The sequence below is a fragment of the Coregonus clupeaformis genome, unplaced genomic scaffold, assembly GCF_020615455.1.
Source record: "Coregonus clupeaformis isolate EN_2021a unplaced genomic scaffold, ASM2061545v1 scaf0883, whole genome shotgun sequence".
In the NCBI taxonomy this organism is placed as follows: Eukaryota; Metazoa; Chordata; class Actinopteri; order Salmoniformes; family Salmonidae; genus Coregonus; species Coregonus clupeaformis.
The window spans coordinates 56,368-71,065 of NW_025534337.1; the positions used below are offsets into that span (position 1 = coordinate 56,368).

At 46.3% G+C, this 14,698-nt stretch overlaps 1 protein-coding gene, 1 long non-coding RNA gene and 1 pseudogene across 3 annotated transcripts; all 3 read left to right on the top strand.

Annotated features, from left to right (window-relative positions):
- Window positions 1–2,284: 2,284 nt before the first annotated feature.
- LOC121566003 lies at window positions 2,285–3,275 on the top strand. Its single transcript, XR_006000771.2, has 3 exons — window positions 2,285–2,394; window positions 2,952–2,988; window positions 3,178–3,275. It is a non-coding gene; the product is annotated as an uncharacterized LOC121566003 (long non-coding RNA).
- Window positions 3,276–7,186: 3,911 nt separating this feature from the next.
- Window positions 7,187–10,185, top strand: LOC121563338. 2 transcript variants are annotated; one of them, XM_045216999.1, is made up of 4 exons: window positions 7,187–8,507; window positions 8,748–9,001; window positions 9,343–9,430; window positions 9,931–10,185. In XM_045216999.1, the coding sequence occupies exons 1-4, from the start codon at window positions 7,187–7,189 to the stop codon at window positions 10,113–10,115; spliced, it is 1,848 nt and encodes a 615-aa protein (XP_045072934.1). In that variant the 3' UTR covers window positions 10,116–10,185. The 2 variants fall into 2 exon arrangements, with proteins under 2 accessions (XP_045072934.1, XP_045072935.1); XM_045217000.1 differs by having other exon boundaries at window positions 8,793–9,001.
- Window positions 10,186–10,831: 646 nt separating this feature from the next.
- Window positions 10,832–14,254, top strand: LOC121566004 (annotated as a pseudogene).
- The last annotated feature ends 444 nt before the right edge of the window (window positions 14,255–14,698 follow it).

Genomic DNA, 14,698 nt, shown 5'->3' on the forward strand with positions numbered 1-14,698 from the left:
ATCTAGATCCCATAAAGATCACAGAGAGGCTGAGAGACTAACCAAGTTGGACGAGGCTGTTCTAGAGACAGATACCCCAACTCAGTCACAGGAGGTTGAAGGAGAGAGTGAGTTGGACGAAGCTGTTGCCATCCCATCTCAGTCACAGGAGGTTGAAGGAGAGAGTAAGTTGGACAAGGCTGTTGTAATCCCATCTCAGTCGCAGGAGGTTGAAGGAGGGAGTGATTTGTACGAGGCTGTTGCCATCCCATCTCAGTCACAGGAGGTTGAAGGAGAGAGTGAGTTGGACGAGGCTGTTGCCATCCCATCTCAGTCACAGGAGGTATGATGTATCCACCTCCAAATCGGACCATCCACCTCCAAATCGATCCCGCTCCAGAGTACAGGCCTCGGTGTATCGCTCATTCCTTCGACGATAAACACGAATCCGACCATCACCCCTGGTGAGACAAAACCGCGACTCGTCAGTGAAGAGCACTTTTTTAGCCAGTCCTGTCTGGTCCAGCGACGGTGTGTTTGTGCCCATAGGCGACGTTGTTGCCGGTGATGTCTGGTGAGGACTTGCCTTACAACAGGCCTACAAGCCCTCAGTCCAGCCTCTCTCAGCCTATTACGGACAGTCTGAGCACTGATGGAGGGATTGTGCGTTCCTGGTGTAACTCGGGCAGTTGTTGTTGCCATCCTGTACCTGTCCCGCAGGTGTGATGTTCGGATGTTCCGATCCTGTGCAGGTGTTGTTACACGTGGTCTGCCACTGCGAGGACGATCAGCTGTCCGTCTTGTCTCCCTATAGCGCTGTCTTAGGCGTCTCACAGTACGGACATTGCAATTTATTGCCCTGGCCACATCTGTAGTCCTCATGCCTCCTTGCAGCATGCCTAAGGCACGTTCACGCAGATGAGCAGGGACCCTGGGCATTTTTCTTTTGGTGTTTTTCAGAGTCAGTAGAAAGGCCTCTTTAGGGTCCTAAGTTTTCATAACTACCGTCTGTAAGCTGTTAGTGTCTCAATGACCGTTCCACAGGTGCATGTTCATTAATTGTTTATGGTTCAATGCATTGAACAACATTTTACATTTTAGTCATTTAGCAGACACTCTTATCCAGAGCGACTTACAGTTAGTGAGTGCATACATTTTCATACTGGCCCCTCGTGGGAAACAAACCCATGCTCTACCAACTGAGCTACAGGGGACTAGCATGGGAAACAGTGTTTAAACCCTTTACAATGAAGATCTGTGAAGTTATTTGAATTTTTACGAATTATCTTTGAAAGATCCTGAAAAGGGGACGTTTTCTTTTTTTGCTGAGTTTATGTATACATTACATGACACAGTAGATATCCATATGACATCTGGCTCCCCATGGGCAATGTTGACATTTTAAACAATGCTATGTAACTGAACATCTATAATTAGATTTTACTTATAATGAAAGGATAAATGAAAGGCTCTAAGGCGCTAACATTGAGTCCTTTTAAAAGTTGGCAGAATTCTCTAAATATTTGGCTCTGGATAGGCCGAGTCATCTCAAGAGTATTGGAGCCATAGAATTTGAGTGATTCTATTCTAATTCTAGAATGATTCTAATTCTATGATACTAATTCTATAATTGGAACACATCCTCACACTCACATTATAGCAGTGACCTAAGAGAGATTCCCTTTTCTCTATCTAGATCCCATAAAGATCACAGAGAGGCTGAGACTAACCAAGTTGGACGAGGCTGTTCTAGAGACAGATACCCCAACTCAGTCACAGGAGGTTGAAGGAGAGAGTGAGTTGGACGAAGCTGTTGCCATCCCATCTCAGTCGCAGGAGGTTGAAGGAGGGAGTGAGTTGGACGAGGCTGTTGCCATCCCATCTGAGTCGCAGGAGGATGAAGGAGATAGTGAGTTGGACGGGGCTGTTGCCATCCCATCTCAGTCGCAGGAGGTTGAAGGAGAGAGTGAGTTGGACGAGGCTGTTGCCATCCCATCTCAGTCGCAGGAGGTTGAAGGAGAGAGTGAGTTGGACGAGGCTGTTGCCATCCCATCTCAGTCGCAGGAGGTTGAAAGAGAGATTGAGTTGGACGAGGCTGTTGCCATCCCATCTCAGTCGCAGGAGGTTGAAAGAGAGATTGAGTTGGACGAGGCTGTTGCCATCCCATCTCAGTCACAGGAGGTATGATGTATTTTTCTATTACATGTATGACATTTCATTGAGATATTTAGTGTTTTAATGACGCAAAATTGAATTACAGCCTAACTCTGCTTTCTGTTGTCGCCATCAGGCTGCAGTGGTGACATTCACTACCGTGACCCACAAGGATGAAACTTCCCAGACCAGCCTCACCCTCAGCAGGGGAAAGAGAAGCTACCCAGACCTACACACCTTTGTGCAGGACATGAAGGACGAGTAAGTTGCTCTTTGGCTTCCCCATGCATCCCCTAGATATGTTCCCTATCTCAATTGCATACTCCTCGTGTCCTCTCTTCTCAAAACCCATTGGATGAGAAAGCCAGAGGTCCCGCCCTTCTGAACTTCTCATCCAATGGGTTTTGAGAAGGAGGCAAGGAGATTGAGAGTCTCCCATAGTCTCGGGCCAATACAAAGGACTCAACGGACCAAATAACCAATCAGGGATGTCTGGGTGTGGCCTAGTTCCATAGAGGTCCATCCATAACGTAGTCTAAGATAATAGAGGTAATGTCCATCCATAACGTAATCTAAGATGATAGAGGTAATGTCCATCCATAACGTAATCTAAAATAATAGAGGTAATGTCCATCCATAACGTAGTCTAAGATAATAGAGGTAATGTCCATCCATAACGTAATCTAAGATAATAGAGGTAATGTCCATCCATAACGTAATCTAAAATAATAGAGGTAATGTCCATCCATAACGTAGTCTAAGATAATAGAGGTAATGTCATGTAGTTCATTGTGTACTTGCATTTATTTACTTTTCAGCCATTGGAATCTGCTGAGTGAGAATATGCGTGCCGGGGTGAGTTATAGTCACCTCTAAAGTAGTTAATGTTGGTAAAATGGACCAAGCATTCATTTGTGGAAATCCTGCAGGACCTTTAATCCTGAACCACTGCTTTAATTGACTAGCTTGAGTAAATGGTTCTACGTTTTATATCAGTGCAGCCCCTTTAACAAACTAACTCTGTATGGTCTTTTAACATTGCAGATGAGCAGACATGAGTTTAGTGCCAAGTGCATGGATATTGTAGCATGGGTGATGGAGTCTACATCCACTGTGGTTGTTCCCGCCCTTGACCTCACCATGCAGATTTTTTTTTGTGTAGAGCTCTCTGATTCGCCAAGCTCTTCTGGATCAGGAAGTAATGAGGCAGGAGAGGTGACCTCTCTTGGCCGCAGCGTCAGATTCAGCTGTAGTGGAGGACCCAGCAGGTGCACCAGCGCCAGAACCGCCTGCAGCACACGCACTCCCACGCCTTTCCCCTCCTCTCACAGGTACCTAGCCCTATCCCCTCCTCTCACAGGTACCTAGCTCTATCCATCCTCTCACAGGTGCCTAGCCCTATCCACGCCTCTCACAGGTACCTAGCCCTATCCACGCCTCTCACAGGTACCTAGCCCTATCCATGCTTCTAACAGGTACCTAGCCCTATCCATGCCTCTCACAGGTACCTAGCCCTATCCCCTCCTCTCAAAGGTACCTAGCCCTATCCTCTCCTCGCACAGGTACCTAGCCCTATCCCCTCCTCTCAAAGGTACCTAGCTCTATCCTCTCCTCTCACAGGTACCTACCCCTATCCCCTCCTCTCACAGGTACCTAGCCCTATCCACGCCTCTCAAAGGTACCTAGCCCTATCCCCTCCTCTCACAGGTACCTAGCCCTATCCCCTCCTCTCACAGGTACCTAGCCCTATCCCCTCCTCTCACAGGTACCTAGCCCTATCCACGCCTCTCACAGGTACCTAGCCCTATCCCCTCCTCTCACAGGTACCTAGCCCTATCCCCTCCTCTCACAGGTACCTAGCCCTATCCCCTCCTCTCACAGGTACCTAGCCCTATCCACGCCTCTCACAGGTACCTAGCCCTATCACCTCCTCTCACAGGTACCTAGCCCTATCAACTCCTCTCACAGGTACCTAGCCTTATCCATGCCTCTCACAGGTACCTAGCCCTATCCATGCCTCTAACAGGTACCTAGCCCTATCCATGCCTCTCACAGGTACCTAGCCCTATCCCCTCCTCTCAAAGGTACCTAGCCCTATCAACTCCTCTCACAGGTACCTAGCCCTATCCCCTCCTCTCAAAGGTACCTAGCCCTATCCTCTCCTCTCACAGGTACCTACCCCTATCCACGCCTCTCACAGGTACCTACCCCTATCCACGCCTCTCAAAGGTACCTAGCCCTATCCCCCTCCTCTCACAGGTACCTACCCCTATCCACGCCTCTCAAAGGTACCTAGCCCTATCCCCTCCTTTCACAGGTACCTAGCCCTATCCCTCCTCTCACAGGTACCTACCCCTATCCACGCCTCTCACAGGTACCTAGCCCTATCCCCTCCTCTCACAGGTACCTAGCCCTATCCCCTCCTCTCACAGGTACCTACCCCTATCCCCTCCTCTCACAGGTACCTAGCCCTATCCCCTCCTCTCACAGATACCTAGCTCTATCCCCTCCTCTTTTTGCAGGTCTTTCCTGTTATAGGTACAAATATCCATTCCAGATCCACTTAGTGAGAAATACTACTTAGATACTACACAACCACTCTAAAAAGTTTACTCTAAATGTTAATGTTTGGACTGAGTGTGGTTTGAGATGTTTCACAATGCTTCCTTTGAATAACAATAACAAGGTTGAGTTTGTGTCCCAAATTCTTGGATCATATTTTTTTATTTTGTTACCATGTACTATTAATTTATGTTGTGCATTCTGCAGGGCCATGACCTCTTTGCTGAGTGAGGACAAAGAGCGATATGTCTCCTCACCTGAGGGTGGCGATAGAGAGATGAGACACAGACCACACTCAGCACCACTGAGATCTGTGTTTGGCATCTCTGAGGACTCTGTCTTCGACACGGTCCAGAGCGGCCAGTCGCAGGGTGACATCGTACCGCCGCCCAAACGGAGTAGACAGGAGAAATACAGACCTAGCAAAATGTCAACGGATGGCAAGTTTATGATGGGTATTGTCGAGTTGGTTATAAACCTTCTCAACTCCAGATTGGCTGAGCTAATGCGAAGTGCCAGTCAGGGAACTCTAGTTCTGCTGACTGGAAGTATCTCAGCAAGTCAACAGTTTGCCCAAGAGATGCTAAGCATGGCGACTTCTAAGATGTATTCCCATGCCATAGAGCATATTGCGCTCGGCCACAAGTCTCCCCTTGAGTTAGAGAGGGAGCTTGAGGCCATCTTGGGTCCTCTGGCTGGACAGGTCATAGTCATCATCATAGATAGCATCATCAAGGCTAAAGCCAACGGAGGAAATGAGGGGAGAGCGACCAGCCCCTTGACCTATTTTCTAACTGCCATTTCGGCAGAAATACAAAGCCTAGTGGTTCACAGATCGGCTAGCAGACCATCCACCAGACTGTCCAACAACGACCCACTGCTGAACATTTCCAAGTCAAAGGTCTTAAGATCAGTTCTGCTCAAAATGGCAGAGCTCTTTGGCCAAGGTCCAAGTGAAACCTGTCTAGTTCCACTAGTCCAGAGTCAGTCCAACAACTCCATTTGCGACTGGACTGTGAATGCAGGCACCATTCATCCAAGTACATTTCTGTCCGACAACAGAATGACAGAAGTGTCATCCGATGTTGTGGATCTTGTACTTGAGTTTTTTTTGGATAACAGGATTTTTGGATAACAGGAACCCGTCAAGGCCACAGAGTGCCTGCTCCCACAACTCAGCTAGTGGAGCTATAGATATGAGAGCTCTTGCTGGGGACTTGGTCAGACAGGTGTCTGTCAAACTCAGCCCGTTTGTCTCTGAGAGTCAACATCTTTTTCTGTCTCCACCTTGAAGCAGTTGTGTTCTCGCTCTGCTGTTGCTCTGGCAACTGCCTGTCAAGCAATCAAAACAGAGCTCGAGAACCAGAGACCAGGCAGCTAGAGACCTACTATCGTCTCTGGTAGAGACCATTGAGGACATGGATATCTCTGACATCCTCCAGGGCCCGTCGGGCATTTTGGAGGAGGCTGCTGTGATAAAGCACCCAGAGATGTCCACCTCGACAATATACAGATCTCTGCTTCTCGACTCATCTCTCGCCTCCTCTAAGATGGTCACTGAGAGCATTATCTTCAACAACCCATGCCCATCAGAGGAGAATGTGAGTATTCAGAAGGAGCTCCCTGCTGATAAAGTTGACAAACTCCATGGTCAACCAGTGGAGGAGTATATTGTCAAAGCTGAGCAATGCATCATTCAGGTCATTCAGGATGCAGCTGTGACATATACTGCTGCGCTGGATAGAACCGACTCTTGTGGGAAACTGTCGGAAATCCTATCTGTCCATGTTTCCTCAGAGAATATTGAGGAGGCATCCTCTGATCTCTTTGGTGGAATTATTTCCGACCTGCATGAGGTATCTGAGGTCAATAAGGCCTCCATGCGTACGAAATCAGGTCGCAAAATGTTTTGGGTGGAAGTGAGTTCAGGTTCCCAGATGATTTATACCAAAACCCTGGACAAACTAAGGAAGCTGTTCACCTCCCACCATCTCACTGAGGGAAAAAATACTCCTGTGCAAATCGAGCTCTCTGCAACTGGACTACTTGTAACTTGAGGCCACTGTGGAGGAATCTCCTGTACAGAAGAGAGACAGTAAGACCCCTTCTAAGTTCTCAGCCTCAGCCCACCAGCTCACCCTCGACACCTGCACTAAAGGGGTAATCAAACAGGTGATCTCGGTGCTGAGGGTGGACACTTCAAAGGAAGACTGCTCCGCTTCCGTTGGGGAGAGCACGTCAAATTCATCCTTCGACTTCAACCAGAAGTTGGACTCGATAATTTCGAAATTGGAGGACCTCACCATTTCGACTGATGTGACGTCAGCCGAGATATGCCAAACTCACGCGATCTCTTACTGCAGCCAGCAGAACCTCTAACATTTCCATCCAGAGCTTTCACAGTGCTGAGTTCCGAGCTAAGGCCAAACACATTGTGAGTGAGACCATTCTCAGAGCTGCTAGCAAAGCCAGCCATTCTTTGATACAGAGCATGCCTAGCACCACCTTCTCACACCATGCGGTTTCTACAGCCGAAGATTTAGTAAATATTATCATGCAAGACCTTGAAAGTGTATCCCAGTACACTGTGGACAACGCAGACTCCTTCCCACTAGGAGAGAAAAAGCTGGAGTTCCAGCTCAAACCCAGAGTTGTCTTTGACAACTTATTGGATGCTGCTCAAACCATGTACCACAGAGTAAAGGATAGACTGAACATCTTTTTCTCTTTTCCACCAGTGTCAGTCACCACAGCCAAATATGTGCTGGACTCCACCCCTGTGGAGACACTCAGACGTTCTAAGTCCGCTGACACTGCTCTTGTTGAGGACAGGAGCCGCCCTCCGTCTGTGAGAAGTGAGAAGCCTTTGTCAAAAGTCTGTTTGGCTAAATGGTCTAAAACCCTTGTGTCTTCGAGTGGCTCTTCAACAGACCACCATGTAATTGACACATGCAGTGAGGATGTCACTCTGCCCACCAGGAGTATGTCAGTTGTGAGCAACAACAGTTTGAAGAGAGCCTCTCCTCTCCACGGCAGTGGATTGAGTGAAAGTTGCAAACCTCTTGTGGCTCTAAAAGACGTAACAGTGGCAGTCAGCCAAGAAGGCTTTAGCAAAACTGCAAAGAAGACGCTCAGCTTGATCCTAAATGTGATCAAGTGTAGAGTGGCCAACTCTGAGAGTTCATCTGTTGGGCAGATTGCAAGTGAGGAGTGTCTGATAGCCACTAACATGTTAGACTCTGTACTGGAGAGCCTTGACCAGTTGCCTGACATGAGCGCTGCCGATGAGATCACAAGGACAGAATCCCATACCTCTATCGCAATGGACGAGACAGGTTCACGGTCAACGCTTGTGAGCCAACAAGAAATAAACATATCTGACACCAATATCATAGTGAAAACTATAATGGACACAATGAAGACGGACGACCCAGAGATGACTTCAGCAGAAGAAAATCTGGATAGGCTCCTGTCAGTTGAAGCCCTTCAAGGTGCGTCTGGCAACCTGATCGCAAAGGTCCATGGTCTCATTCAGGAGATAACCATAAACCGCCAGCTTCAATCCATGGTTGGCCACAGAAGCCTCTCTCAACCAGCGCTGCCTAAACCAGCCCTGAGGAAGCTGTCAAAGGACGATGCCTCAGAGCTCATTTACAACTTTGCCCAGACTTCTGTTAGGAGACTCCTGGGGCAGTGTATGGGAAGGCCTATGCCACCATCGGCTGAAATGGTTTTGGATCAGGTCATCAAGTTGATGACAGACGTGGTGATGGACAGCCTGACTTATGTGTCCAAGTCTACAATGGAGGATGGTAAGTGAAAGTACCTATTTTCATCTGCATAGGACTTAATTGTAACATGATGCTCAATACATTGCGTTTTATGATGTGAAATTCACTGGGTGTGTCCAAAATGGCACCTTCTTCCATATTTAGTGCACTACTTTTGACCAGACCCTATGGGCCCTGGTCAAAAGTAGTGCACTATAAAGTGAAGAGAATGCCATTTGGGATGCAGTGACTGACTTCAATGGCTGCGTCCTCTTCTCCCAGTTATTGTACACAGGTCGGTCACACTAGCGTGCTCTTCTCACTCAGACACCAGCAATGCCACAAGTGACATCACTCATGGTGTTGTAGCTGACCTTAATGCTACTGAGGAATTCCCTGCCAGGAGCCTTAGCCCGGCTGATGTAAAGGCTGACGGCATGGCCCGTCTTCCCTCTGCCAGAGGGGAAGAGACTAAGAAGAACAGGAAGTGGCGTTTCCTACCGAAAATGCATACGTTTCCAAAGATCATGATTAAGGTAGGGTGCTCTGTGTTTTGAGATTACCTCTGTAAGGCAGGGCTGAAATTTACCCTACAGATTCACTACACCCCTATTGTCTCTCAGCATTAGAACAAAATGTTGTCATTGTCTTTAGGAGGTTGAGTGAGGACGCTGTAATGCAATCCTAATACACATGGGAGAGAGTCAATGGCTATGTCCCAAATGGCACCCTATTCCCTATATAGTGCACTACTTTTTACCAGAGCTCTCTGGGCCCTTGTCAAAAGTAGTGCCTTACGTAGCGAATAGGGTGCCTTTTGGGATGCACACTCTGTATTTTACACAGGCTCAGTTGTCCTGATGTGTTTTGTCAACAGCTGTTCAAGACAAAAGGGGAACCGAAGAGCCACCCTAAACAGGATGCGCTGCCTACCAAACGTCTCAGAGAGACTCATATTTCACAGGGTAAGTGATAAGCATCGATAATGTCATATTGATGTATCACCCTATGACAAGCTTGTTAAAACAGTGACAACAGATACAGGCAGACCGACGGACAGACATGCAGACAGACAGGCAGACTGACAGGCAGACGGACGGGCAGACAGACAGAAAGACAGGCAAACAGGCAGACAGGCAGACGGACAGGCAGACGGACGGGCAGACAGACAGACAGGCAGACAGAAAGACAGGCAGACAGGCAGACGGACAGGCAGACGGACAGGCAGGCAGACAGACAGACAGACAGACAGACAGACGGACAGACAGACGGACAGGCAGACGGACAGGCAGACGGACAGGCAGACAGACAGACGGACAGGCAGACGGACAGGCAGACAGACAGGCAGACGGACAGACAGGCAGACAGGCAGACGGACAGGCAGACGGACAGGCAGACGGACAGGCAGACGGACAGACACAAACACACACATTCATTTTCTGATTATGAAATGTTCTTATGACAGATGCTGAGTGTGAGGTTCCAGAGGTTCCATCCACTCCCCCTCCCAAGGAGGACCTGACAACCACACCGGCCCCTGCTCCCCAGGAGTCCCAGTCCTGTAAACGCCCACTCATAGTCAGGGTGTTACACGCTCTCTCCAGAGCCATCTCCAAACCATTCAGAGGAGCTTCTGGGAAGAAGAATTAGCCAAATGCCTGATTTTATTAATATGATATTTTAATCAGAGCCTTTATTTAATAAAACATTACTGCATTGATTTCTGTCTATAGTAGTCTTCATGTATGTGCAAGATAACGGTAAAGTACTTCAAACCACATAGTCAAAAGTATTCATAGTGAAGTACCGTTTATGATTATTGATTGTGGAAATACACATAATACAGAAAAGTTGTTGTCACATATAAAGACAGACATAAAGGAGAACTCTGTAGACCAGTCACATTCTCAAGCCATAACTAAATCCATGAATGGATCTCCTATAAGATGACAGGAGAACATTTGTAACACTTTCTATGAAGCCTATATCTATAATGCATACACTCAAGTCATTTACATTTTACATTTTAGTCATTTAGCAGAAGCTCTTATCCAGAGCGACTTACGAGTTAGTGAGTGCATACATTTTTTTTTCATACTGTCATACACTCATAATGACTTAATTGAGTTAAGTGTTAAGTGAAGTGCAGTTATAAACACATAATGAGGGCTTATTATGTATTTCTTGCAATAAAAACAGAAAAATGCTACTAGTTTATTAAATATTCATGACTGCTATTGCACGGCTCATGTCCACACTTCTGTACAATAGAGGGCAGTAATGCACCATAACGTTGGATGCCAACTGCCTATAAGCCCCACTGAAGAAGAAAAAGCTACTCATGTAATGCATGATGGAAAGCAGACAAAAACTAATGATTTGAAAGAGATCTTAACACGATTTACAAGCTACTGAACAACAAGTCCGAGAAATCATTGCTAACCGCGTTTGCACTTTGAACAGATTTCTCGACAATAATAATGGAAGATGTGACTGGGGCTCAGCTCATTGCAGAGGCACTAAAAGCTCAGGTGAAGTGTGTGCAATATATATAAAACAGTGTTATACTGTGTAACCGTGTTGCTAATAATATATTAGTCGCTGATCATGTCCTTGGCAGTGAGAATGTAGCACTACGAGTTGTGAAAGTGTGCCATAGGTCATTGCACTGGTATAGCTAACTATTAATATTGTTGTAGAAAAACATTTAGATGTTTATGTGGAATAGTATATGTTAACACCCTTGTTGATGCATGCCAATGTGTGTGTCAATGTAAAGAAAATCTAAACTACATTGTAACAATTCATATACAATTCAGTATGAAAATGTATGCACTCACTAACTGTAAGTCGCTCTGGATAAGAGCGTCTGCTAAATGACTAAAAATGTAAAAAAAAAAAGGTAAATATACTGTATCTACATGTATCTCTCTACAGAATGTAGAATATATGTTTGGAATAGTTGGTGTTCCAGTCATTGAAGTAGCTATGGCAGCTCAAGCCTCAGGAATCAAGTATGTGGGAATGCGCAATGAACAAGCCATAAGCCACCTTTTTATTACTAAACCAGCTCTCCCCAAATCATGTGATATTAACTACCCGTACATAGACTACAGGAGCGTGTAGTGTGTGAGGGTCAGTTTCATAGCTTTTTTGCATTGCTAATTATGTCTGCCTGTCTGTCTGACCCTTTGTGTGTCTGTCTGCCTGTCTTCCTGTCTGTCCCTCTGTCTGTCTGTTCCTCTCCAGTCCAGGTGCGTGTCTGGTTGTGTCTGGACCGGGACTCATCCATGCACTTGGTGGAATGGCCAACGCTAACATGAACTGCTGGTATGCTAGAACTCCACAAACAGAAGACCCTACTACTCATGTTCAGTGGTCCTTTCAAAAGAAGGGATGCTATCCGCACACTGCAAAAAATGATCTGAGGACTCCAAACTATCTCAGATTGTCAGTTGATGTCATTGTGTGATACCTCTCTCTCTGTAGGCCTGTGATTGTTATTGGAGGCTCCTCCGATCAAAACCAAGAGACCACTGGGGCGTTTCAAGAGTTTCCACAGGTACCGATTCAACCATGATATTTCTGACTTTTGAACATTAGGGGGTTGTTTCCCAGGACACAGATTAAGCCTAGTCATGGCCTAAAAAGCAAACTCAATAGAGAATCTCTGTCTGGGAAACTGGCCCTAGCAGTTTAATTGCTGAAAGAGGAAATAATTTGTTATTTGTGGTCCTCTTTCTCTGTCAGGTGGAGGCATGCAGATTGTACAGTAAGTTCTCTGCTAGGTCTAGCAGTCTGGATATGATCTCCTCAGTGGTAGAGAAGGTATACAGTCTACTCTGACTCCCTCTGTGTAGTCCTCTTCATATCATTTGGTATCACCTGCAATTGTCTGTTTTCTGACCTCTAATTTTCCAGCTTAGCAAGGTACCTTAACTGCTTCATAAGAGCACAGCACAGCCTTAATTGATCTGAATGGAAGGGTGTTTGGTCTGTCTAAGGCAGCACGCACTAGCATGTATGGACGTCCAGGTGCTGTATACGTAGACATATCTGGGGACATGGTCAATGCTAAATTGGACAGGAGCAGAGCCAGGTTAGTGGCCATCACTGTCTTTCATCCATTTAAAATGTATACTAATGTGTTACTGTTGAATATGTATACCTCTGAATTCACATCACCGTAGTCATTTTTATTTTATCTTGTTATACCTTTTAACGTCTGAAGTGAACCAGAAATTAAATTACTTAGAAAATATAGCACTATATCAAAATATTCTCATCAGAGAATAGCAATAAGCCTCGATAGACCTTCATGGTTTATTTACATATGCAATAAAGTTGCTAGGTAACATGTTTAATGTTTGACCTATTATTTATTATTTCCTTTGTCAGAGAGGTGCCCTGTAGTCCACCTCCTCCTGTGAGTATGGCTGACCATATGGCGATCACAGAAGCACTGGCGGTCCTGAAAGGAGCCAAACGGCCTTTACTCATCATTGGCAAAGGTAGGCATTGCTTTTTTAATAGCCAGATAATCTGGGGGAAACAGAACTAAAATCTTGCATAATTGCGTCAGATACTTGGATAAGGTCTGGGGAGATGTTAAGAGAAAGATACTAACGCCACTTGCGAACTCTCCACCCCCCTAAACGGAAACTCTCTGCAAGTTTCAGGCAAGTTTATGGGCCAAATGTCCCCTCCCGTTCTGAAATTGAAAAGATGCGAGCACCTGCGAAATCGGGATTTGTCCAAATGATTAGTGGTGAAAAATCAGCGTACCGGAACAAAGTTGTCACATCCCAGTCTGTTGACAGACGCTACTTCCAGTTATGTTACGTGCGTCTGTCCAAGAGAGATCAATAGCCAGCTGAGACGCACTGTAACACATATAGCACTGTACCACGGTTCAGTTGAAAACTGGGCCACGTTCAGTCGACAAATGTTGTTGACATGATTTCTCATTCTACCTGTCCGAGAGGCACGTTCGTTCTACATGCTATATTTCTATCTGAACGTTGCACAACGTTTTGCTCAGCTGAATGCATCCCAGTTGTGAAGGCCAGTCTGTTGAAATCCGTGTGGCAGTGCCCTCTGTCTGTGTCCCTCTGCAGGTGCAGCCCATTGAAGAGCAGAGGGGGCTCTGAAGGAGCTGGTGGAGGGGTGTGACCTGCCCTTCCTGCCCACCCCCATGGGTAAAGGGGTGCTGCCTGACGATCACCCCAACTGTGTTGCTGCTGCCCGCTCCAGGTCAGCCTCTCCTTCTCTCAGCTGGCATCATATTCATGTACAGACCATTGACTGTATAAGTAGGACCAAGAATTTCCCTGACCATTTGAACGGACCAGGAAACTCCTGAAATCCCTATCTATAACTAGTCTCTCCTGGCCAGGTCATGTCAATGTAAACTGGTGTCAATCAAACAACTACACTACTCCTATAACTAGCCTCTTTTCATTACATTTTGTTTTGTCCCTGCTCTCCTCCTCCTCTCTTCCTATCCTCCTCCTCCTCTCTTCCTATCCTCCTCCTCCTCTCTTCCTATCCTCCTCCTCCTCTTCCTATCCTACTGGTTCTATGGTCTTGGTGGGGACTGCAGAGCTCTGCTCCAGTCTGATGTTGTGGTCCTACTTGGTGCCAGACTCAACTGGATCCTGCACTTTGGCCTTCCCCCCAGGTTTGACACCCAAGTAAAGGTCATCCAGCTAGGTCAAAGGTCACCAGTAGGGTTTCTTTTTTTTCCTTCTTTTTTTCAGATTCCAGATTTTCTGCTTATTCCGTTCTGATTTCTGGAATCATCCAACAGGGATTTCTGGGAATTTTGGGAAAGTAACTGTAATTTTGCAACCCTAGTCACAGGTCATTTCATAGTGAACTACATTTCATTGTAACCAGGTATAAAGGTATTTGACTCAGTCTATTGGATTTAGTCTATCAATTATATAGCTTCTCTATAAGTCTTTGTGGTCTCTCCAAATAATGTCATGGCTGTCTTAGTGCTGTACAGTACATCTATATTTAAGCAATAAGGCCCGAGGGGGTGTGGTATATGGCCAATATACCACGTCTAGGGGCTGTTCTTAAGCACGATGCAACGCGGAGTGCCTCGATACAGCCCTTAGCCGTGGTATATTGGCCCTATACCACAAACCCCAGAGGTGCCTTATTGCTATTATAAACTGGTTACCAACGTAATTCAAACAGTCAAAATACATTTCAAATCAAATCAA

Excerpts from the sequence above, each read along its gene's own strand:
- LOC121563338 (XM_045216999.1), top strand. The coding sequence starts at position 7,187 with ATGCCTAGCACCACCTTCTCACACCATGCGGTTTCTACAGCCGAAGAT. Across the intron at positions 9,002-9,342 it reads TTCCAAAGATCATGATTAAG|CTGTTCAAGACAAAAGGGGA; the intron begins GTAGGGTGCTCT and ends TTTTGTCAACAG. Across the intron at positions 9,431-9,930 it reads AGAGACTCATATTTCACAGG|ATGCTGAGTGTGAGGTTCCA; the intron begins GTAAGTGATAAG and ends TTCTTATGACAG.